The sequence below is a fragment of the Rattus rattus genome, chromosome 2 (genome assembly GCF_011064425.1).
Source record: "Rattus rattus isolate New Zealand chromosome 2, Rrattus_CSIRO_v1, whole genome shotgun sequence".
Lineage (NCBI taxonomy): Eukaryota > Metazoa > Chordata > Mammalia > Rodentia > Muridae > Rattus > Rattus rattus.
The window spans coordinates 82,908,718-82,934,178 of NC_046155.1; the positions used below are offsets into that span (position 1 = coordinate 82,908,718).

At 42.2% G+C, this 25,461-nt stretch overlaps 1 protein-coding gene across 3 annotated transcripts; it reads right to left on the reverse strand.

Annotated features, from left to right (window-relative positions):
* Positions 1-903: 903 nt before the first annotated feature.
* On the reverse strand, positions 904-24,780 carry Ccp110 (centriolar coiled-coil protein 110). Of its 3 annotated transcripts, none has more exons than XM_032892804.1 (14): positions 24,557-24,780; positions 22,656-22,784; positions 17,905-19,552; positions 15,031-15,158; positions 14,326-14,488; positions 13,645-13,784; positions 13,170-13,286; positions 8,332-8,433; positions 7,984-8,100; positions 7,275-7,348; positions 6,244-6,306; positions 5,451-5,510; positions 4,929-5,014; positions 904-2,732 (listed from the first exon to the last, which is right to left on the reverse strand). In XM_032892804.1, exons 1-14 carry the CDS (start codon positions 24,695-24,697, stop codon positions 2,680-2,682), a joined length of 3,021 nt encoding a protein of 1,006 aa, XP_032748695.1. In that variant the 5' UTR covers positions 24,698-24,780; the 3' UTR covers positions 904-2,679. The 3 variants fall into 3 exon arrangements, with proteins under 3 accessions (XP_032748695.1, XP_032748694.1, XP_032748696.1); XM_032892803.1 differs by having other exon boundaries at positions 15,031-15,161; positions 24,557-24,777; XM_032892805.1 differs by lacking the exon at positions 4,929-5,014 and having other exon boundaries at positions 15,031-15,161; positions 24,557-24,776.
* Between the last annotated feature and the right edge of the window lie 681 nt (positions 24,781-25,461).

The following is a 25,461-nucleotide window of genomic DNA, read 5'->3' on the forward strand; positions in this document are numbered from 1 at the left end:
CATCTCTCCAGTCTTAAACTTATTCCTAACTGATATATGACAGGTCTGACACAACTCTTAGAGGTGTTGTTAGTTATCAAAGAGAGGCTGCACTACATTCTATCCCAAGGTCTTTGTTTTTAGAACCTGATCTTACTCCACTCATGTGATGCTAAGGGTGGAACTTAGTGCATGCTAAGCGGGCTGGCTGGTCTTATGTCAACCTGACACAAGCTAGAGTCATCTGAGAGGAGGGAACCTCAATTGAGAAAACGCCTCCATAAGATCAGGCTGAGCAAGGCTCTTCTCTGTGGCCTCTGTGTCAGCTCCTGTGTCAAGGTTCCAGCCCTGTTTTGAGTTTCTGTCCTGAATCCCTTGGATGATGAATGTAATGTGGAAGTATAAGCAGAATAAACCCTTTCCTCCCCAACTTGATTTTTGGTCATGGGGTTTCATGGCAGCAAGAGAAACCCTAAGACACTAGGCACACACTCTCCCAACAGCACTGCTTAGTTTTTAGACCTGTTGCCTTTCATGGGGAGTTGAGCATAGACTGGAGGTTGCTCATGGGACGAGGACCTCTGATGGAACCAGTCCTTCATTCTTAAAATTTGGTACATTACGGCATCAGTGATCTCCAGCCACTTCCTTGCAGATAGCAAAAGTTGACTACTAGCTACTGGGGGTAACATCAGCCCCCCAATGTGAAAGGCAGAGGCCACTAGGGCATTCCCTCTTTCCACTGCCTCTCCACTGCTCTTGGTTGGTGTCTCCCTCCTAAGAAGTGAGACATCATCAACAGCAGCAGACAGGCTACCTGTGAAACATTGGCATAAGCCTATCCTGGGGCATAAGCCTATCCTGTTTTGGCCAATATTCTTCAGTTGATTCACTTGGCTAAAAATAAAAAAAGATGCAACAAGATTTCCTTTAGGATGAAAACTTTATTTTGCCTTTTACCTAGAAGCAAAACTAGTGAAAACCAAAGTATAAAAATAAACACAATTCACATTAATAGACATTCCAGTCAAAGTAAAAATAACAATAAAAATAATGCATATAAATAAAACTTCTTCAAAAGCACAAAACAGTGTCTGGCACTTTTCTGAGAGAAAACTGTGAACATTCAAATGTAAAACACGCAAACTTTTACCATGAAATTAAAAACACTCCAGTTTCTCATCCTTAATCTAAAAGTATTTGTAACTTTCCAAAACATAGTTCACTTAAGTAATTCATACGAACATACACAGACTTTCAGCTCCTCTTCCTTACTGAAGAGCCGAGCCCACAATGATACACGGAGTCCTGAGCGTTTGGAACGATGAAGCACAGTTACCCTTGAACGGTGACTGCAGGTGACACTGCGGCACACCTTTGCTACGGGTGAAACTCTGTGACCTGGACCTTTTGCCTGTTTTCTTCTTCTCTTCAGTGAATGGGAAGTCTCAATAAAGGAAACCAAGCTTATACCCAGAGTGGGTCATTCTTTTGTAACTTCTGGCTGGGTATAAAAGTCAAATCTCAGATGGAAGAAAAGCAGAAAAACCATCTTTATCTCCATATTCCTAAAAAGGTTAATAAGAATATATAGGCTGCATCTTCAAAATACTACTATCTTTAAAATTCAAGTTATATGGTTCAAATATACACAATCCCAATGTTATATAAGAAGCACAAAGCCCTTTTTGGAATTACATAGTAAGTGACATTCTGTTTCATAAAATCGTGTTTTCTTGGTACATTGTTGGTTGATGTTTCAATGTTAGTCACGAAAGCCATAAATCTGAGTACCTTTACTGCAGGTTTTAAACTAGACAGTATTACTACTATGCTATCTGAGATCTGGATTTCTTATTAAATAGCCCTTTATTCTGTCCTGTGTAAAGCATGCTAGAAAAAGAAGACTGAAGACAAACAGTACAGACTAACTAGAACTAGCCGCATGCGCTCTGCTGCCCCATCACAGCGCATACCCACATAGAGCACGTGCTGTGCTCATGAACTGTGCTATGGCCTCTAAACGTACCACCTCCCAGGGTAGTGCACATAATCTAGTCTACGTCTGTCCAACAGTAACACACAGGAAACCCAACATTCCCGTAAAACAACCAGCTGTCTGCAGAAATGTCTTCTTTTCTACCCAAAACCAAGACCCTCAGTCACTTCTTATGTGGGATTTAGCAGGAAGTGTTTCATTCTGTGTAGCTACACTGCAAGTCAAAGGATGTGGGATTCTGAGTGTTTAAAATTAGAAAAACAGGTATTCCTGCAATAATTTCCCTTTGAATAGAACCGTATCTAATTTGTTCCCCAAATTCAGCAATTAGTACATAGTCATGAATGAAATTTAGGCTTCAGGGCTAATTTACAATTGGTGATATCTTTCCAATAATTTGTAAAAATAAGTCTATCTTTTCGTGTTTATAAAAAAGGGTGACTCTGGGCACAGAAAGTATCTTTATATAGGCTAAGCTCAGAAACAAGGCAATTACTAATCATTTTTAACCAAAGTAACATTAATAGGAAAATGAGGCAGGAATTCCCCAAGCTGACCAGATTAGACAGGCCAATGCTCAGCCCTTGCTGTCCCTTTGCCTGCATAAAGAGTCCAGGGCTAAGTCAAAAGCCCTGACTAGAGAGTGGAATGTGGGTGGCAGCAGCCCTGCTCCCTGCTTCATCCCAGCGAGTGCTGTCTTCTTAAATTGTCGCAACATTTGGCCGCTTTCTTTGGGTTTTTCCTGCATATGCTCCTAAAAACAGAGCAAAATTATTATTACTTCTCAAGGCTAGAAATTTTCTGTGATATAATTTAGTAAGTTACTGGCATAGGGCTAAGCAATGAGTGTTGTTAAACTTAACCCTGAGGTAGAAACTGTCACAAAGCATCAGCAATCCACTGCCTCAGCCAACCGAGCTGGAGCTGGACACTGAGACTCGGCTGACCTCATCTCCCTCTCCTGTTCTTCCGCCAGTTCCTGCTCTACTCTGCTCAGTGGTTTCCAGATCTGCTGCACGTCCACTCTGACATACACAAAATACTTCCTGCACAGGCTCCAAGACTGAAACTTAATTTGTAGAAACTATACTTTAAATGCTGTGCGGAGTCCTTAGGCATTGACCATTCAGCCTATGAGAATGCTACCTGACCATGACAAAAATGAGTGTTTGGAATTGGGTGTGGTAACTGTGATCATTTGTGCAGAGGCTGTCTCAGAAGATTATAAGTTCAAAGCCAACCTGGGCTATAAAGTGAGACTCTCTCTCATATAAAAACAGACAAGGTTTTTAAATAAACCGATTTCTAATAAAATAATTAATACTCATGTAGACCAAATCAAGCCATATTTCAAATTTACTTAAAATATAACCCAAGACATTAGAAGTATGCCAGGGTGAAGTAATTCAGTTAAGAGCAATGATGGACTGATAATTAGCATTTTAGTCACTATGTCAAATTCTCCACTTATGTAACATTTACGAAGAAATGAGAATTCTGTGCTTTCATTGTCTATACATTCACATATTAATAAAAGGCATTTTGCTTGTTTAGAAAGGTAGAAAAATATACATGTTGATTATATTTATATTACTCACTCTGCTGCAATGCAGTTACTTCAATAGCTATAAAACAGTTCTGTCACGCATTATCAACTATGGCGGTTTCCTGTTTATGGTGTCAATTACTCAGTGGAAAGAGGACTTGCCTCCTTGCTTATAGACTCACAAGTGACAAATCATGGAGATGAAATGCATGAGAAAAACATGGACAGTAGTCACTGTGCTGAACTGATGCCACTGGCAGAACAGTGCTTACTCCACAATGATTGTCCAGCCACCTAAGAGTAACCACAGCCTCTAACACTCACATGACAAGAATTGAAAACATCCTAACACTCCCATAATGTCACAAGCTTACCAACTCTAAAGCAAGCAGGCTCTGACTTTCAAACAACTCCAATGATTGTCTCTCAGTGACTTCAAAAGAAAACCTTGTAAAATAGCCTAGATACATGTGACATTACAAACTACGTTCGTGCAAAAGGTCTAGAATGATCTGACATTTCCTGGTACCTTGTTCCCTCTTGGAATCTATGTGAACGACTAGTAATAACATGAAAGACTGAAGTAACGGTAACAAAATCACTTGATGTAACACTGCTTCTTCTTGTCTAGATAGGAGGAAATCACTCACTCGTAGTTACAAACACTGCCTAATAATTTATTAGTGGGGAGACTAGAATTAACCCAAGCCTTCCTCCATCGCTTAGGGATTAATATGGCTGCCTGTGAGTGTCAGAAAGCAGCAGTTGAAAGCATAGCATTGTAAAGTGTTTTTAATGGGCTGCATAATCCAGTGAGCATAATCAAAATGTCTTAACCAAAACACTAACAAATATTAAAGCATTTGGTAAGAGTTTTGACTAAGCTCAAGACTGAATCTGTCTTTCTTGCCACCATAAATTAAATTTTCAAACAGGTTTCAGTTTGAATAATGTTTAAGTGATGAGTATAAGGAAATTTGGCTCAGGCTTCTTACAGAGGGAAGCTGAGGACTCTCCCACACACCTGGCATATTCACTGTGGATCCTGCAGTCACACACAGACACAGAAACCATGGCTGACACACTGCCACGGGGCCACATGAGATATGAGATGACCACTTCTACTCATATATACAGGTTCTAAGTAAGCTGGATAATTCTACAAGAATTTCCTAATTAAAAACAGTGCTTCCCATAAACTGACTAGTCATTAAGACAGGCAGCCTAACTCACAGGATTTCCTGGCCTCCACAAAATACTAAGATGATGGCCACCAATGGGGATATCCGTGAATACACTAGCACAATGGTGGCAAGGAAGACCGCACATCCCACGGTGATGCCTGAGTCAGGGCAGACTGCACGCCCCCTGGTGAACAGGCTCCAGGAATTCATTGCTACACACCTGACACAGGCGCTCTGTTAGGCACTCTGCTCTGTGAAGGCTTCTGTCTATTTTGCACAACCCCCTTCACTGATGTCTTGGGGGTTCTAATTGAATATAAAAAGGTTAATTGGTCACTTGCATGAAGGTCTGCACTTCAGAGAAAACAGCACACAGCATCAACTACCCAGAGCATAAGCCTGAGAAGAACTGAAGTCCCGCACACACACCCAGCCATCAGGAGAGCTGCACTTGTGTTTCCGCAGGAGAGCGGACTCCTGCTTCACACTTGGTTGGAGAATCCCTGAGGGAGACTTATCTTACTTGACGAAGCAGCTTATATTAAACATAGAATGAGTAAGATGGTATGAAATGAGAAGTAAAAGCCCACACCAGATGATAACTAAGATTTACACAGCAGCGCAGCACGGCTGTCTGCACACAACACCAGACCTTGATGCTACACAGTACAGCACAGACAGTAGATCTTGTACTGATCTTGGCTTGAATACTTTCACATCCCCATGTGTGTGGCATTCTTACCCTTGTCTACTAAGTAGCCTATGAACAGGTGCATTCTGTCCTTGGTTTGGCTGAAGGACTCTGTTGACAAATTAAATGCAAAATTAATCCAAAGACAAATTCCACTTTTCCTACTTTCTCTCAATGGGTGCAAGGTGACAACAGTGAGGTTAGAAGCCATCTGAGCTATCTATCACAAGGAGGAGCTGACTGACTAAAGCACCAATAAGGGACTTACGCTTGGCTCACCACGAGCTCAGACCTCAGGTTTTCATCAGGAAAACAATAACCAATGCATGCAATCCCTGTGCCTTAAAGAATTTTCTGATATGCCTTACAAATGACAACTTCTCAAACAGGAGAGAAAGCACTCATTTTACAAGAGGGAAAGACAAATTGTATGTACCAGAAAGTCAGTGTCCTGAGGTCTTTTTATTTTTATTTTTTTTCCTTTTTCTTTTTTTCGGAGCTGGGGACCAAACCCAGGGCCTTGCGTTTGCTAGGCAAGCGCTCTACCACTGAACTAAATCCCCAACCCCATCCTGAGGTCTTTAAACAAGTACTGAAGCCTGCCTGGTAATCTGAAATTTCTGTCAGAAATGGCCTGTCCTACAACCAGTGCCAGGAACCTCTGACCTGGCCTGCATGTGGCCGGGAACAGGACCAGACCTCAGCATGAGTGTTGAGCCTCACTCCTCAGCTCAGCGGGAGTGTCCCACTGAGGCAACGCAAACCAACTTTTTTTTAAAAGCAAGCATTAGGCATAAAATTTTCCATAAAAAGGCTCTCACTGGGATGAAGTGGTTTTCCTTACCTTGTTTCTGAAGGGTTTTGCTTAAGCAGGAACTTCTTATTTGCCATTCCCATTTCAGCAACTCTAGCATGATATAAAGACAAGGACAGTATGTTTGAGAAGGGAGGGAACAGGCTTACACATGACGGAAGGCACTGAGACACAAGGGCCTGTCTGCTAAAGGCCTATGCTAAGCACAGTGAAAACCAGCATCAAGAAAAAGGTTCTGGAGCTAGGGATGGCTCAGAGCCTGAGAGCACTGCTGCTCTCCCAGAGGACCTGGACTGCGTTGCTAGCAGCTCGCAATTGTCTGTAACTCCAGTTCCAGGGGCTCCAAATCCCTCTCTGGCTTCTGTGGAAACCAAGTACACACACAGTGAACAATCTACATGCTGGCAAAACATTCATCTACATAAAACAAGAAATCTTTAAGTTTCTAAATGATAGTTACTAAATTATACTTCCTCTTGAGTTTTTAGCCCCAGGATATCTTTCAGATATCAGGGGGAATTTATTCAAATGGTGAAATAATTATTTAAAAATTAAGAACTATTGAAATTGTTTGACTATCAGTCATATGAAATGTTGTTAATTTATAATTTATCAAATGATAAATTACTTTAATAAATTTCCATATCTAAAGGGGAATGTCTACCCAGTATGGTAGCAAACATCTTTAGTCCCAATTTAGGCTCTATCATATGTTGCAGGTAGCAAAGGCAACATGGTCTCTTTAAAGAGAAAGAGAGAAAGAGGGATTCCTATTAGCTCCACTGCATAAGAGCAAACTGTTATTTCTTTCTAGTTTTAAGCTTTCCCTTATGCATATGGATATTTTGCCTAAACACATGTGAGTGTAGAATGTGCATGCAGTATCTGTGGAGACCAGAAAAGGACATCTGAGAATAAAACCCGGTCCTTTGCAAAAGCAGCCAGTGCTCTTACCCACTGAGCCATCTCTCCAGTCCCTGTTTACTTCCTACTGGAACATAAACAGACCAGCAGATAACTAAAATTAACTAGCAGATAATAAAGTGACAAACAGAACTTACTTCATGAACTTCTTCCTGTCCAGGGACTTCTGTGTTGCCACTGAAAGTGCCACTCGTGGACTTCTCATCTTATCCTTCAATACAAAGGGAGCATCAGGCTGACTGGTAGCATTAGCACTGTGTCACAACAGAAGACAATCCAGAGCCGGGCGGTGGCAGCAGACAGGGTTTCTCTATATAGGCTTGGATGTCCTGAAGCTGCCTATATTAACCAGGCTGCCCTTCAACTCTGCCTGCTCTGCTTCCTGATTCCTGGGATAAGGGTGTGTGTGTGTGCCACAGCTAGGCACTTAGCTAATGGTTTTAGGTAACCTGATTTAAGCACTGTTAAAATTCTATTACTTATACTTTTGTATGTAGTTGCCAGCCAGCACTCTAGAAACTCAGTGTTCAAAATCAATTTGGAACCACTTTTCAGACTTCAAAAATGATAAAATCTGTATGAATGTGATAAGAAAACTCAGTTGGGAGCAGCTGACAGTTTCCTATGAGCTACCAGAACAAAATATTTAAGGTCTCAGACCTCCAATCCAATCCCAACACAGTACAGGATTCTTTCACTGTGGGGTTCCTGTGGAGCAACCAACACAGCTCAGTGGTGCTGGGAATCCTGGGGCCCATCTAGCTTCAGGCTGCTGCAAATGCCATGGAGCCCCATCACCCAAGCTCGGAGAAGCCTCTCCAGCAGAAAGTCGCATGGCACACATACCATCTGCCGGAGCAGCTTCTCTTTGCGGGCTTCTCGATCATGATGGAGGATTGACATTCTCTCAGCTGCATCCATTACGAAGAAGATGTCATGAATACCATACAGGGCAGCTCGCAACTAGGTGTGAAAGAGGAAACGAGTCTACACTCCAAAGATGAGACTAGAATTTAGTAATACAACATATACTGTGTATACTTCTTTCATTTGGAATAAGAAGGTACAGAAGTTTTCATTGAAACCTTTTTTCCCTATTTAAACAAAAAGAGAAATACATTTGCAACCCTGGGCCTCCAGTTAGGAACTGACCAATTTCTCCAGTTAGGAACCCTTCAGGGCAGAAGTATCTACCTGAGCTAACACTCGTTCCTGAAGGGAAGCATCTTGGGCTGAGACGACACCTCTCTTCAGAGGGGCTTCTGACTGAAAACTTCGTATAAATTCCATGGTGTCCTGAAAAAAGGAGATACTTTTTAAAAGCCAGTTTTCTAGGAAGTTTCCTTTTACTCTTTCTCTAAAAAAATTACTAAGAACACAAAAAATATTACTGATGACATATCACCCTCACCATGTTTCCCTGCCTCCTCCTGCCCAGAATGGCAGAGGGACTGCAAACATTGAAGCTATGCTCTTCAGGCTGGCTTCTGTATCCTCTCCATAAGGGAAGGCCACATGACTTGGTCAGGTGGTTCTGGATTAGCAGTCATTTGAACCCCCACCATTAACTCACATGTGGTGTCTGGGGACCTTAACGGCCCATCTGTGAGAACATTTGTATGTTACAATGAATGCCAAATCTGAAGAATCTAAAAACTCTGGTACTGGTGAAAAGGCAGGCACTGACAATCCCTGACCATATTTAGAATTGTCCCTAGTGATGAATAGGGCTGAGAGGTAGCGCTCACTGCAATGTCCAGACACTAAGCACAGAGAAGAAAACCAGTGGGAGGGGTATGACAAGGAAGTACACAAACATGGACACTGACATAGCCAGTTCTATAGCTGCGACCTACGGGGGACTTCCCCATCTATCAAAAAGCCGAGCCACACTATAGAGCAGAGGAATGCCATCTCGGCTGTGGGCGCTGGCATCACTGTACCGCTCAGGGTGGGACAGAGGCTCACTGTGAGAGCCTGGGGTGGGAGGGGCAGATAAATGGCAGCAGGAGCAAGCCAGTGATGAGTGAAATGGCCTATGTGGCTCTAACACTGCTCAGGCTAGGGTGGGGACCTGTAGCCAGGATCTAGCACTCGAGAGCTCAAACAGTACTACTATGAGGTTGAGGACGGCTTGGGCTAGAATGAGACCATGTCTCCAAAAATAAATACTTTGTGGAAGAAAACTGTGGCTCTGCCCACTCAGGAATGGATGATTAAGTCGTTTTCTTTCTTTTCAAAAAAGATTTACTTATTTATTTAATAATTCAGACACACCAGAAGAAAGCATCAGATCCCATCACAGATGGTTGTGAGCCACCATGTGGTTGCTAGGAACTGAACTCAGGACCTCTGGAAGAGCAATCAATGCTCTTAACCACTGAGCCATCTCTCCAGCCCTTACTCATTTACACTAGTTCTTCTTCTTGAGAGGCATCAAGTTGTCACCAGCAGAAGAAACAATAACCCTTATTCACAAAGGTGACACAACCACAGATAGTTTATCATACAAAAAAGCTTTCTGTCCCCAGCTCCCCTCTGCATAGGCCTACCAACCTTGCCTTCTTCATTGTGTGCAGATTCATTAAGCCAGAGGCTGTGTGGTGAACTGCATAGGGAGCCCAGAGGTGGAGGGAGCTCAGAGGTGGAGGGAGCTCTGAGGTGGAGGGAGCTCAGAGGTGGAGGGAGGGCAGAGGTGGAGGGAGCTCAGAGGTGGAGGGAGGGCAGAGGTGGAGGGAGCTCAGAGGTGGAGGGAGGGCAGAGGTGGAGGGAGGGCAGAGGTGGAGGGAGCCCAGAGGTGGAGCAAGTGGGAAAGAACTAAGAAATGGTGCCCCAGGATACTCTTGGCCCTCAAACACCCAAGATCTCAGGGGGATCCTTGCCTCTATTATTCCTCACAGGGATGAGAGAGAAGTCTATTAACCCAGGACTCAAATTAATTAATTCAGACATCTCCATGAGCCATTTGGCAGATGGTAGTCGCTTGCCTTGCCTTTCAAACAGGCTGATGTTCTGTACCCGGTCTGGGTATACCCTGCTCTGCCGTGGCCTCTCGTAGTGGAGGCTTTCATTCCCGGCCTCAGACTTGCTCTCTATAACAGAACACGCAGAACTGGGAGAAAGCGTTTGAAATGGTAAAAACTGTTTTACCTTTGTGCTAACTGACCACATAAACTTAGGGCTTCTAATATTAGGATGTTCTTGATTTTCTTCAAAAAAGATTTATGAGCCTGAGTGTTTTGCCTGCAAGTACACCACATGTGTGCAGTGCCCATGATGTCCAGTAGGCAGTGTCAGAACCACTGGAACAGGAGTTAGAGGCAGTTGTGAACCACCATGTGGATGCTAGGAACTGAACTCCAGTCCTCTGGAAGAATAGCCAGTGCTTTTAACTGATGAACAGTCTCTCCAGCTTCACTCTTTAAAAAAATTTCCTGAACACACCAATGGCTTATGCTCTAAGATCAACACTTGACAAATGGGACCTCTTAAAAATTGCAAAGGACACTGTCATTAGGACAAAACGGCAACCAACAGACTGGAAAAAGACCTTTACCAATCCTACATCCAATAGAGGGCTAATATCCAATATATACAAAGAATTCAAGAAGTTAGACTGCAGGGAGCCAAATAACCCTATTAAAAATGGGGTACAGAGCTAAACAAAGAATTCTCAACTGAGGAATACCAAATGGCTGAGAAGCACCTAAAGAAATGTTCAACACTCTTAGTCATCAGGGAAATGCAAATCAAAACAACCCTGAGATTCCACCTCATATCAGTCAGAATGGCTAAGATCAAAAACTCAGGTGACAGCAGATGCTGGTGAGGATGTGGAGAAAGAAGAACACTGCTCCATTGTTGGTGGGATTATAAGCTGATACAGCTACTCTGGAAATCAGACTGGTAGTTCCTCAGAAAATTGGACATAGTACTACCTGAGGACACAACTATACCACTCCTGGGCATATACCCAAAAGATGATGGAACATACAACAAAGACACATGCTCAACTATGTTCATAGCAGCCTTATTTATAATAGCCAGAAGCTCGAAAGAACTCAGATGTCCTTCAACAGAGGAATGGAGTACTTACTACTCAGCTACTAAAAACAATGACTTCATAAAATTCTTAGAAAAATGGATAGAACTAGAAAATACCATCCTTAGTGAGGTAACTCAATCACAAAAGAACACACAAGGTATGCACTCACTGGTAAGTGGATATTAGCCTACAAGCTCAGAATACCTGAGATACAATTCACAGAACACATGAAGTTCAAGAAGGAAGACCAAAGAGTGGATGCTTCAGTCCTTCTTAGGAGGAGGAACAAAATACTCATGGGAGGAAACACAGAGACAAAGTGTGGAGCAGAGACTGAAGGAAAGACCACTCTGAGACTGCCCCACCTGGGGATCCATCCCATATACAGTCACCAAACCCAGACATTATTGCGGATGCCAAGAAGTGCTTGCTGTCAGGAGCCTGATATAACTGTCTCCTGAGAGGCTTAGCCAGAGTCTGACAAATACAGAGGTGGATGCTCGCAGCCAACCATTGGACTGAGAACAGGGTCCCCAATGGAAGAGTTAGAGAAAGGACTGAAGGAGCTAAAGGGGTTTGCAACCCATAGAAAGAACAACAATATCAACCAACCAGACCCCACAGAGCTCCCAGGGACTAAACCATCAACTAAAGAGTACACATGGAGGGACCCATATCAGAACCATGGCTCCAGTTGCATATGTAGCAGAGGATGGCCTCGTCAGACATCAATGGGAGGAGAGGCCCTTGGTCCTGGGAAGGCTCCATGCCCCAGTGTAGGGAAATGCCAGGGTGGGGACAGGGGAGTGGAAGGGGAAGCACCCTCATAGAAGCAGGGGGAAGGAGGATGGAATGGAGTTTTCCAGAGGGGATATCAGGAAAGGTGATAACATTTGAAATGTAATTAAATATCATATAGATAGATAGATAGATAGGTAGATAGATAGATAGATAGATAGATAGGTAGATAGATAGATAGTGTGTGTGTGTGTTGGAGAGACGGCTCAGTGGTTAAGAGCACTGACTGCTCTTCCCAGCAACCACATGTGGCTCACAACCATCTATAGTGGAATCTGATGCCCTCTTCTGGTGTGTCTGAAGATAGCTATAGTGCACTCACATACAATAAATAAATAATTCTTAAAAAAAAAAGGGGGGGGACAGGCATCCTACTCGGTGACTTATCTCTGAAAAAAAACAAAAAAAAAGAAGAAACGTGGGGCCACTTGGGGCAAATCAAGTTCTAGGACAGACAGGGCTACACAGAGAAGCCCTGTCTCAAAACACTACCCCCAAAAAAGTGGTTTGGGGTGTTTTGTTTTTTAATTACATTTAAAAAAAAAAAAGTATGTTCCTGCAGGAGTGTGCTCCTCTCCTACTCTCACGTCCTTCCTTTGACTCTCACTGGGCTGCATCAAGAGCACAGGTGACTTACCAGTGGCTGCGGCAGGAAGGAACTGTCTGTCTGTCTCCTGCCAACCATTAACTGTTTAAGTGGGCGGGGAGAGGCAGGGCCTACCAGCCATCACCTTCATGACGTGGACCTAATCTTAAGCACAATCAAGCAAATAATCATAACTCCAAGTTCACGAGTGCGCCAGGGCCAGGTAGACAGCTCAGGCGGGAAGGGCACTCTGTGCACAGAGATGAACATGAGTTCAAAGTTGCAACACATGTAAAAAGCCAGGAGTGACTGCCTCAGCTTGTTGGCTGCTAGGTCGCATGCACGCACGCACGCACGCACGCACGCACGCATAAACAAACAAATACATAAGGTACAGCAGCCATGTTATGCCTGAAATGAACATTCCACACACAAGTATCTTGGGGGGGAGGGGAGTGGCAGTAATCTGGAAAATACATCTAAGTAATCAGACTTGTGAAATCAACTAAATTACAATAACTAAAATAATTTGATCTGAGTTCCGAGTTCAGTTGTCAGAAGACTGAAATGAAGTGAAAAAACAAGGAATTTCAGTAACCTTACTTTTACGGTTTGTCGAAGCTGCTTCAGTTTGTCTGTTTGCATAAGTTTACGAGTGAGAAACCCTTTTGCCACAGCAGTTATTTTATTAAATTTTGCTTGTATTTCTGGACTAAAAACCTAGAAAGAAATTAAAAACAATGCTTTAAGAATCCTAGCACCATACTTGTGACTGAATCTGTCACCGCCAGCTAACACTCCTTCCTAGACACTTGCTCATGGAGTTTCATCTATACCAAAAATAGTAATCTCATGTTTAGTATACAACCTAAAACATAGCTCTTTAAAAAGATACACTGGTCTGATGAAATCCCGGCAGGTAAAATCCCCAGCCAGCAGGCCCTAGGACCCACATGGTGGACAGTGAGAACTGACTCCCACAAGCTACCCTCTGTGCTTATGGTGTGACATGCAGGCCCTCACCCCAATAAATAAACAATGAAAGAAAGCCTGACAGACAGATATCGAGGACCCCCACCTGAGACCATTTAGGTTGGGCCCGTCCAAAAGGCCTTGTTACTGAGAGTTTGGTCACGCCACTGGTCAGTGATCCCCAGAGGTAGAGCGGTACTTCACTTGCAGAGCCAAAGCTATATTGCAGGGCAGAACTTAGGAAGCCTAGAGGAACACAGTACAGACTAGTCCAGTGATCTGTGGCATCAGACTGAAGGTCACATCATCAGAGTATGCAAAGTGCTGTAATAAACATTTGTGACACTCAATGAATAACGGCCGTCTCAGAAACTGAGCCAAATGCAGACATAAAATATCCATGGACCGTCAGCGTCTGTGCCAGATGGAGCTTTTCAAGAAAACAGAATCTCAGGATAATTGACGCTGTGAAAAGATCTGACTGCTGCCGGGGAATGAGAAGTAATTCCAAACCACTCAGGAGATACCAACTGTTCTCACTTGAGCATGTCACCTGCTCCATGAATGAGCGGCTGGGCTCCGGGCCCAACTGCCTGCTCTTGTTATGGTGAGTCTCCTCGTGGACACCTGCTCTGTGAACTTAGATCCGATGTCATGCCATTTTTCACGGCTACTAAGCAGCAGGCAAACAGGGGTAGAATGGGCATTAAATTACTAGAAGGAAAATATAATTAAAATAGCTTACTGCACAATAACTTTCAAGAGAAAAACATTCTTAAAAATCTACCGGAGTTGTTTGAAGTCTGGAGCGAGTCCACTTGGGACAGCATGGTTTCTAGGAAAGCCGGGTCGCTTCTTTTTCTCCACTCCAGCTCCAGCGCACTGTTCAAGCCAGAGACATCCGCTGTCACTGCCTTCTCTTTCAGCATCTTCTCCTGCTCTTCTATTTCCTGCAAATTGACCACGTATCATAGCATGCGCGATCCTTTAATGGTATCTGAAACAATCTCACTGCAGGCTTAGCCTGGAAGTGTGTGCGATGCAGAGTACATTACATTATGTCAAGTTTTCCTCCCTCAAAAGTAAGACAACCTGTTCAACTGATTTCACTTTTTAAAATGTTAGTGCTTTTGATTTTTAAGTTGAATTTAAAATGGAATGTGACTATAATAATCACAAAACAAATATCTTTATGATATTGTTCTTGAAAATGTATATCAGCATCTATTTTTAAAATACCTTTAAAAAGTTATGGACTCTGAAATAAGGATTCAATAAGGTACCCCTTTCACAAATTACTCAGAGGCTTTTAGCTTATAAGGGCCCAAATGTTAGACTTCACATTCTGACAACAAAATATCATCTACACATCAAGCTCAATGACCACCTCGAAATAAGATACACAGAGGGAAGCTGTCAGTATATGCACATGGCCCAGATCACACACTGACTAACCTGACTGCTAGTCACCCTACCCTAGTATCCCCCTTACCTTTTGAAGTTGTTCCTGCTCCCTCTCCTGCTCAGCTATGAGGAGTGATAACTGCTGAACATGCTGTTCCTCTAGTCTCTTCCGCATTTCTTCAAAAGCTAACATCTTGCTTTTCAGTAGTTCCTGGCCTTCTGAAAAGAAACGTGTGCTTAAGTTGAGAAAACTCATTGAAAGCCTAACAGTTCATTTTTCTGCCATCGAGTTGAGCTATGCTTCTGACCAGAGGGTACTCCTCACATACCACAAGCCAGACATAGCCAGTTCCCCAGGTAAACCATTGCCACTGGCCTCTCCGCCTCCTTCATGCTACTCGGTAAGATCAACCTTCCCACTCATTCAGCAGACCTCCTGGAGCCTACACACAGCTCAAGAGTCTCTAAAGTCTGACTCGCTTTAAGATGCGCGCCTCAGGGCTAGAGAGCAGAGGTTAGGAACACGCGCTGCTTTGGCAGAGGACTTGGATTTGGTTCTCAGCACCCACATCAGGTGGCCAACAACCACCTATAATTCCAGTCCCAGGGAACTGGATGTGCTATAACCTTCTCAGGCACTATACAAATGTGGCGCACATAAACTCATGCAGATATACATACATACAAATAAATATTGAGACATGGTTCTCAACACATTAAACCAGGATTTACTTTTGACTGTCCTTCTCCCAGATCCCTGCTTTTCTTTTGCTTGGGTATGTTACAGAACATCTGTGGGTTTTAAGAAAAAGTGATTTTGATGGTTATCAACCTTTCTTAATTTGAGACTTTAAAACTCCAGATTTTAATTACAAATAAAAAGTCATGATTATACAAGCTAATTTAATAGAAAGTAGAGAAATTTTCAAAATGTTGAAATACCAAGCATTACACATGTGTAGTATATCTTTTTTTTTTTTTTAAAGACAAAATCTTACCATGTAAGTTCTTGGCTGGCTTGGAACTTGCTATGTAGACCAGGCTGGCCTCGAACTCAGAGATCTGAGTTCTGGAATTAAAGATATGTCCCACCATGCTTGTCTGTAATCACTGATTTAGTGAGCATTATATGTTAATATCTTACTAGTATAGTCTTCCTGTTCTTTGTTCTTTTTTTTTTTTTTTTTTTTTTTTTTTTTTTTTTTTTTTTTTTTTGAACTGGGGACTGAACCAGGGCCTTGCACTTAGCAAGCGCTCTACCACTGAGCTAAATCCCCAACCCTGTTCTTTGTTCTTAAACATCTTCTATTCTCAACAACAAGTTACATGTGTTCAAATGCATTTTTATACGGAAGGGAAGTAAAACATCTAAAACATCTTTGAACTACAGCCTCTCAGTTCAACAGTGCCATTGAGTAAGTGTCCATTTGACTAACAAAGAACTCTCTAAGTGAAGAGGCACAGGGAGCTGTGGGCAGCTGCAACCACACTGTGCCACCACCTCCATACTCACTCTCACAGCGAGTGACCCAGCCATGTGCATGACTAGCCTCATCCTGTATGTTCAAACACTACCATCTGGCTTGGCTTCATGTTCTCTGACATTCACTTCACCCACGCATGGGTCTGTAGTTGGAAGATGCAAGGTGATTCCACAGGTACCAACTGGTTATGGCTTTTTTTGGGGGTGATGGGGGGTATAATTTTGTTTTGGAACAGGGTCTCACTATGTAGCCTTAGCAGGCTAAGTAGACCAGGGTGGTTTCAAATTTAGAATCTCACTTGCCTCTCCCTCCTAAGTGCTGGGATTGAATGACTATGTTACCTCACCCACCTACTGAGTAGTTTTATTAAGGTTCTTATAAAGGTAATTTTTATTTGTTTGCTTGCTTGCTTGTTTTGAGACAGGGTTTTTTCTGTAGCCCTGGCTGTTCTAGAACTTGCTCTGTAGACCAAGCTGCCTTTGAACTCAGAGAACCACATGTCTCTGCCTCCCAAGTGCTGGGATTAAAAGCGTGCTCTACCACTGCCTAGCTTATTTTTTTGTTTGTTTGTTGATAAAGGAGATTTTAAATATTCTGTACTAAAATTATTATTTTTGTCCTAAATCGAAGAGCTTAATTTACTCAATTTATATCTTCCACATAATTACAAACTACGACAACAAAATCAACAACAGAGACAGACAGACATGTAGTAATGAGAGGACGTAAGATAGAAGCATGAAGCTGAGTTCACCAATAAGAAGCTATTCCAGTCACCACCAGAGCCTCATTTATGGCACTCTAAAGGATCCGATGGAAAAGCTATACCAAAGGAACAAGTAGTGAAAAGGTGCCCAGCAGAAACAACAGAAACCACGGTCCGGAGAAGACCTCAGTAACACACTAGATTAAAAGCATGCTTCATGTGAGAAGCCTCCATGAAATCAGCACTATTTTCTACAGAGTGGCCTATGAAAGCCTCATCACTCGATTTAAGAAATCTTAACAGGGCTGGAGAGATGACTGAGTGGTTTAGAGCACTGACTGCCCTTCCAGAGGTCCTGAGTTCAATTCCCAACAACCACATGGTCAGTCACAACCCTCTGAAATGGGATCCAATGCCCCCTTCTGGTGTGTCTGAAGAAGCTACACTCACATATATAAAATAAATAAATCTCTGAAGAAAAAAAAAGAAAAAGAAATCCTAAAGGGTGGGCGGTTGTATGGGCATACACTTTTAATCCCAGCATTAGGGATCAAGAGGCAAATGGATCTCTGTGACTTCAAAGGCAGCCTGCTCTACAGAGTGAGTTTCAAGACAGCCAGGACTACTCAGAGAAACCCTGCCTGGAAAAAACAAAATCGAAACCCTAACAAAGGGCAGTAAGCATATGCAATGCTTCTAGTACAATCAGTAAAATTAAGTGCCCTGACACACAGAGGACAATTATTTCACAATCACTTCTAAGTTTTCTTACCTTTAGGGCTAGTTTCTAGCATCTTATTCTTGTTACCATAGACAGATCCCTTAGGGTATCTTCTTTCTGGCAGACGTTCCCTTTCCTGCTCAGCTGATCCAGCTGTCAGAATATGTGGACAATTTTCTTTTTGTAAACTATCAACATCTAAATCAAGTCTCCGCTTAACTTTTTCAAAACTGTTATCTACAAACTGTTCATTTCCACGGGGCACTGGAGGTGTGTCCATCTGCTGTCTAGAATTCTGGGTTTGCATAAGTAAGGGAGATGGGTGTTTCACATCGTAAGATTTATTCAGTTCCATCTGTAAATTGCAGGAGTTTTTTGCTAGCACACTGGCTGCCTTGAGTCCACATGCATCTTCCAAGGTTTGACTTGACACACACTGACTGGTGGGTTGCAGTTCATGCAACTTGGGCACAGCTATACAAGTACCGTCTACTTTCTGCATTCCCCTGCCATCAGGTATGAAGGGACCTTCCATAGCAAACTGCTCAACAGTGACATTATTGCCTAATTGATTTCCTAAAGCCTGATGTACCTGACTTGGCTTACCCATAACCATCTCTCTTATGGTATCTGACATGACTTTGGTAGCAGAAACCTTGCTTGAACCAGCCCCTGTCAAATCAGTTGGTGGCTTTGGCACAATTTCAGATTCATTTGTTTCAGCAGCAGTTGGAGCGATTCTATCTACTGCCTCTTCTTTTCCCTTTGGGCTTAGCTCACAGGCATTTACTGGGTTGTTTATAAGGATCTGACATGCTGATGATGACCGGGAATGCCTTCGATGCATTGTAGGACTCATACTTGGCTCTGGACTAGGTAATTTGGCATATGGACCTATAAGACTTTTAACTTTATTTTCAGTAACAAAGGTAGGAATAACTTTAAAATCTGACTCGGCATCTGGAACAGTGGGAGGACCAGTTCCTACAGGTAGGTCTGTTTTTAAAAAGCTAGCTAAAACAGAGGTGCCCAGGCTGCTTGCTTGAGAGGCACCTTGGAGGAGTACATTGGACTTATTAAGGCTTGGTTTGTCAGGGATGGCAGAGCCACAGTGCCGGCCTACGGGCGTGGGTGAAGCCTTCTCCTTTACACAGTCACTGGCCTTAGCAGCATCATTTTCTTTGTCTGAATGAGTTTCATGAACACTTTTCTTTAAACTACTTCTCAGACTCCGGCTAGCTTGCTCTCTTTCCACGTATTCCTTTGACCTCTTCATTAGATTCTGAAGGCTTATTACGTAGGGATCTGGAGTGACTTCAGCCGAACATGATGGCTCCTGTTCCTCCTTTGCTAAGAGGGGATCGTCAGAAATGACAGTCTCCTGTGAGCTTGCTGAAGAAAGCCTTGGAGCAGCTCCATTTTCTGCCTGCCTGCTTTCTGGACTCTCACACTGCTTCAGAGAACCAAACACCTCTGCATCTCTAGGCAGACCCATCCTCTCAGGGCTTTGTTGGTCCTCATTATTCACTGGCAGTAGTCCAGTTGTCTTTCCCAGCTTTCCTGAAGTACAGTGTTCAGTGGGGCTCAGCAAGCCGCTTGGAACTGTCACAGGGACACTCAAGCCTGTGACTTCTGAATTAGAGGCAATGGTTTCTGTCGCCCACTGATCAAAATCACTGGCATTTGGCGCTTTTCTAACCTGAAACAACACATTTAAAAATTAGTATTTCTTCATTATAAAAAAGACAAACACAGTCTTTGGGGTTTTGTTGCTGTAGTTGTTTGTTTTGTTAAGACAAGCTCTCTATGAACACCAGATTAGCCTTGAACTCAGAGATCCCCCTGCCTCTGGCTCCCAAGCACTGGGATTAAAAGTGTTCCCCACCTGGAGCCTATGATTTCACTATTCTCTAAAATAAAGTAGAAAGGGAAGATTTAGTTCTGGCATTTGAGAGCACAAAGTATCTTCCATGACTGTCACCTGGGTCCTCAGCAGACCCAAACAGGATTGCTTTAAATTCAAGACCAGCCTGGACTAAAGACAAAAGACAAATAAAATACACTCAAAGATCAATTTCTATATCCTTAACTGCATGGAGATCAAACCACCAAGAAAAAATGTATGGGTTATGCTAGCCTATTTACTCAAGGGGAAAAGAAAACTATTCTGAGATAAATTTGAATGCACACACATATACACAATTCATCCATGTTCAGTTTAATCCTGGGATAGAAACAATGTCTTTAACTTCCTTCTGGTTATATGCTCTTACTACCAGCAACTACTCCTAAGACAAGTCATCACCCAACAATGACGTGTGCAATAAATGCCAAGTAAGCAAGTGTTTTACACAATTACTTAGAAAACAAAGGGGGTTGGGGATTTGGCTCAGTGGTAGAGTGCTTGCCTAGGAAGCGCAAGGTCCTGGGTTCGATTCCCCAGCCCCGAAAAAAAGAAAAAAAAGAGAAGAAAACAAAGACAACCTGTTTAAGACATCAGTAAGACTCCTGCCTTCCATATGCTTATTTAAGAACCTCTTGAGAACTCCCTATGAGGGGCTATCGAGATAGCTCATCAGTTAAGACACTTGCTGCTCTTACAGGGGCACCAAGCTGTATTCTCCCAGCACATGCAATGCAGTGCACGATTTGTTAACATCAGTTCTTAAAGACCTAATGCTCTCTTCTGACCTGCCCAGGCACCAGACACACACATGATGCACAGACATACATACAAGCAAAGTATAAAACTGAGACCTTTTTAAAGTTTTAGCTGGGTGTAGTAGACACACCTTAAATTCCAGAACTCCTGGCAGAGGCAGCAGGTAGAATTCTATAAATTCAAGGGCAACCAAGGCTACCCCGACTCAAAAACAAATCAAAACAAACAAACAAAAATCTTTGAGGAGCTATAGCTCCCTGAGATGACCACCTTGTCTCTACTTTGCAGAGGATCTTTCTCTCTGTGAACCCTCTGTGTCTACCAACTGGAAAAAGAAAATGTGCTGACTTAAAAACAATCCTCCCCATAAGATGGGGCATTTCTGGAGTAAACAATAGTTCTTCCATGTGGTTTATGTTACTAAAAATTAGAAAATTTCAGCTTAGAACTCAGCTTACAAAGCCAACTTTAATCAGAGCAGTGAGAGTCAGTTAAGACAGCAAGCTGTATGTTTTCAGACAAGTAGGTCAGCAGCTGACATAGTAGGGTGAGAATACCTGTGTGCCTCAGAGACCGAGCAGGAAAAAGTGAGAGCTCATTACATCCTGAATACAAAACATCTGGAGGGGTTGTTTTCATAGGCTTTTGCTTTGTTTTGTTTTGTTTTGCTAGACTATATGGCACTTGAGTTTCACCATATAAGTCCCAAGACACATAATGGTCTCCAGGTACTGTGCCATAAACAATACAAGTGTACTTGGTGACAACCTCTGGATGAAAATAAGCCAAAAGGAGTGCATACTCCTAGGGTCCATGGACATGCTCCCAGGCTTAAGCGATCTAGATCGTTCTGCTGTAGAATCTTACATATTCACATCTTTAATACTCAATAGCTATGTTTGTAGTACACAAGTAAAATGTGCCTTCAGTTAGACAAACTAAATTTAAAAACTTAAGTCTATAACTGAGTCAAAGATATCATAGAGGAAAGAGGCCCTCTAAATATCTGTAGTCCATGAAATCCCTGTCTATATAAGGAATTCTTATAGCTGAATTATGTATGCTTTCCTAAACAGAAAGTTCTGAGACTCAAGAGTAATTTCATTAGTAGACTCTGCTAATAGCAATTTGATCCTCTCCATGGACTAGATCCAGAACACTGCCATTTTTGTTGTAGTAACCAGTAAGTCAATAAACTACGGTGTATTAACCAATATAGACAGTAGTTAAAATGTGCAAATTAAAATCTACTACCCACACTACATAAGACCCCACAGGTAAATGAAGGCAGCAGTTAGTACAAATACCCTAAGGCTTACTACCCACGGCCACACAGCAGGAGTCACACAGGCAAACTACAAGCCCTTCAAATTACAAAAAATCACAAGTGTTATGCATGGCAGAAATTATTTTTCCCACTTAAACCATTGGTGTTTCTTTTTAGTATGAAATGACCCAAACCATAAACAAACTGTTTACACAAATCTGAATTTAAATAAAAATGATTATAAAAGGTATATATATAGTTGTTTAAATGATTTCAGTTTCAATCTGGAGACCTATGTAGTCCAGCCTCTTTGTTTAATCTAGATGGCATTTTTCAACACCTAAAAACAAAATTTTCATACATGTATACACACATACATACATACACACATTTGAAGGCAGTTATTTACTTTAGCAGAGAATAAGAAGACGGTAACACAGTACCACCCATCCCCCACCACTCAGTCCACTCTAAGGTGACATCTTTGGACACATCGTAAAGGATGTAGAGAAGTGACATGTAGTGATGAGGGTAGAAGCTGGAGACTCAAGGTGAGACATCAGAAACTGAGTCTGATTAGTTCAGGGGTTAACTACAATGGACAATTCTATCATCTCTGACACTGAGAATTCAGTTTGTAGTCACAAGGCAGACAATAAGCAATTATATCCAGTGTATAGTGCTACTGTCTAAGGACCCTCTCTGATTCAAGTACTGGGCAGTACTAGCAAACAAATGGATTCTCTCCAACAAATTATACTCAAACACATCATAACAATAAGCACACTTAGCCAGCTTTTCTGCAAAGCTGTTATCAGTGTTTACTTCTGATATCATCATTTCAATCTAGAAGAGTTTAGTTTGATGACACACCTGAACATTTTCAAGAATTTCCTGGACACGAGTCAGTAAGGCTTTCTTCCTATTGGCCTGCTTTCTTGTTTGCACATCAAGTGCTTTCTGCTTTTCCTGTTGAATTTTCTCTCTCTTCTCAATGGTAAGCTGCAAGACACCATAAACACGCAATTCAATGGTAAAAGAATAAAATTGGCCAGTTTTTAATCAGAACAACCAAAACCGTGTATGAAGAATCTGAGCAGTGTCTGGGGTTCGAGGACTCCATGTGAGTGAGTGTCACGCAGAAGTAACCTATTATGAAGATTCCAGGAGCTGTCACACATGACCACTGCATATCACTGAATTTAGCTCACTGCCAGCTGCATCAAGGTCATTTCTCAAATACTAAATAAATGGCAGACAAAATGACTTCGGGAGCTGCTGCTACTGAAGCTTTTACCTGACAGTAGCTAACGTGAGCCTCACCCCAGTCTCCATCTTCTACCCTCATCACTACATGTCACTTCTCTACATCCTTTAGGATGTGTCCAAAGATGTCACCTTAGAGTGGACTGAGTGGTGGGGGATGGGTGGTACTGTGTTACCTTCCAAACACTGCTACAACATTCATTACAACGTGCTGGCAGAAAACGTGGACCTTACACAACAAAAATAAATTTAAGAGTTCTCTAACTTTCTGATTTAAAATATAGTCACACTTAAAAATAACATCAAATTGACTATGATGATAAATGTATCTTCTCTACTGTCCTCTATTCTCTTACCCCTTGCCAGAACAATACCACTCTCTTTAAAAACTGTAAATGGTGAACATGTGTATACCCCGAGTGCCACCTATGACCCAGGAACAAGCCTAAGCATCTTACATTATCCGTTTAATTCCCGAAAAGCAATCTAAGCATTATCGACACTCACTGTCTGCATTCCATTCTAACAGTTAATGAAACAGACCACAAGCTCTGCACAGCAGGACAATGGCAAACTGATTGAAAGCCAGGCCGAGGTTCCACACTCCAGCTACCTCTGAAATCTTACTGTGTGATGTGAGGCAGTGCAGGGCAGCCTTCCATGCTCGTACTATAGAGCTGCCTTATTCACTTGCATGGGTACATGAAATGTATACAATGGACATAGCTAAAGTCCATTATTAATGGACACTTGGGTTTGTAATTCATCTTTTTTGCTATTATATTTTCTTTTTTGTTTTCCAGACAGGGTGTCTCTACGTAACAGCCCTGGCTGTCCTGGAACTCACTTTGTAAACCAGGCTGGCCTCAAACTCACAGAGATCTGCCTCCCAAGTGCTAAAATTAAAGGCAGCACACCCAGTAATCATTTGCTACTTTAAATGATGATGCTATAACTTATACACATTTATTTGAACACATTTGTAAGCTATTCTTCCTGAATAGAATTGCTGAGTCAAGAGTTACAAACACTTAAATTTTGATGAACACTACCAAACTGCTTGCCAAAAAATAAACCGGCCTTCTTGATAAAAGTGCATTAAACATTCATTTTCCTCACAACATGAAAACACAAAGTCCTATGAGACCGTTGCAAATCTAGTAGGCAAAAAAATGCTAACTCGTTTCTATTGTATTTCTAATTATGAAAAACATCAGGCATCTCATCAGCTGTTTATAAATCTTCCATTTGATCTTAAGTGAGCTGTATTAGTTGTTCACTAGATTTTAAAAGTTATTTTAAAACAAACAAGGGAGCTGGAAAAATGACTCCAGTTTCAAGTATAGTGCTCTCCAGAGGACCAAAGCTTAGCTCAAAGCTCCTCTGTGGCCTGTCACTCCAGTTCCAGGGGGTCTGAAGCACTTGTGTAGCCTCTTTCAGCACCTATACCCTTGTGTACACATGATTAAGAATGGAAGAAATATTTCATAAATAATTACTAAGTTTACCAGTGGAGAAAGTACAGCCACCCCATGGAAACGGATGAGTGAGACACTTTCTGCCTGGGCGGGCAGGAAGCTGTCTGTGGACAGTGATGCTTCCTGAGCTCGGGCAAGCGCTTTCTCGCAGAACTTCTCATATTCCTCCATGTTCCCACTGTACACTAGGAGAAAGAAAACTGCTCTTAGTAGTGTGCTGACAAAACACAATTTATTACCCAAGAGTACTGGAATATTTAAACACTTCCCAGAATTTTCTGTCTGCATCTGAAGGCTTTGTTTTAATGCTGTGGATACCAGCTGACTTAGGCAGACGTGAAAACAGAAAATCTCCCAGCTCTGGAGATCTTCTTAATTAGCTTTATTTTATAGTCGAAAGCCTGAAAGGTCACTAAGCAACTTCAAACAATCAGCCCAGCAATTTCCTAATTTCTAGAAAACTTTGGGGTTATGAAAATTCCAGGTAACCAGAAGGATTAGCCAGCCTAAGCCTTCTTTTTAGCCTGTGCTAAGTATTTACTGATCGCCTGTTTTGCATAACATTGTACAGCCCTTGCTCCTGTAAGACAAGGGAAAATAGCAAAAGGAACATTATCATAATCATATCAAGCCAGGGGCCCAGTTAACTGTGGGGAGAGAACATTCAGTACAGTAACATCCCTTAAATATTCAAGGCAAGTAACTAGTTAACAAGACTGAAGAGGGAAATTAAGCCCACGATGTGGGTGAGCTGTGCAGACATGAAATAAGAAGGAACATGGTGGCCTGACATGGTGGCCTGCTGGGCCTCTAAGACTAAGTTATACAATCCATAAATTCAAATTTCAAGGGAAAGCCAAAGTACAGATAGAAATGAAGAAAGAGCCCTCAGTGCTGAGCCACAGAACTTCTCTCTGTTCTGTGGCTTATATTTG

Excerpts from the sequence above, each read along its gene's own strand:
- Ccp110 (XM_032892803.1), bottom strand. The coding sequence starts at position 24,697 with ATGGAGGAATATGAGAAGTTCTGCGAGAAAGCGCTTGCCCGAGCTCAG. Across the intron at positions 14,489-15,030 it reads AGCAGGAACAACTTCAAAAG|GAAATAGAAGAGCAGGAGAA; the intron begins GTAAGGGGGATA and ends GTCAATTTGCAG. Across the intron at positions 2,733-4,928 it reads TAACAGAGCGCCTGTGTCAG|GAGCATATGCAGGAAAAACC; the intron begins GTGTGTAGCAAT and ends CTCTGTTTTTAG.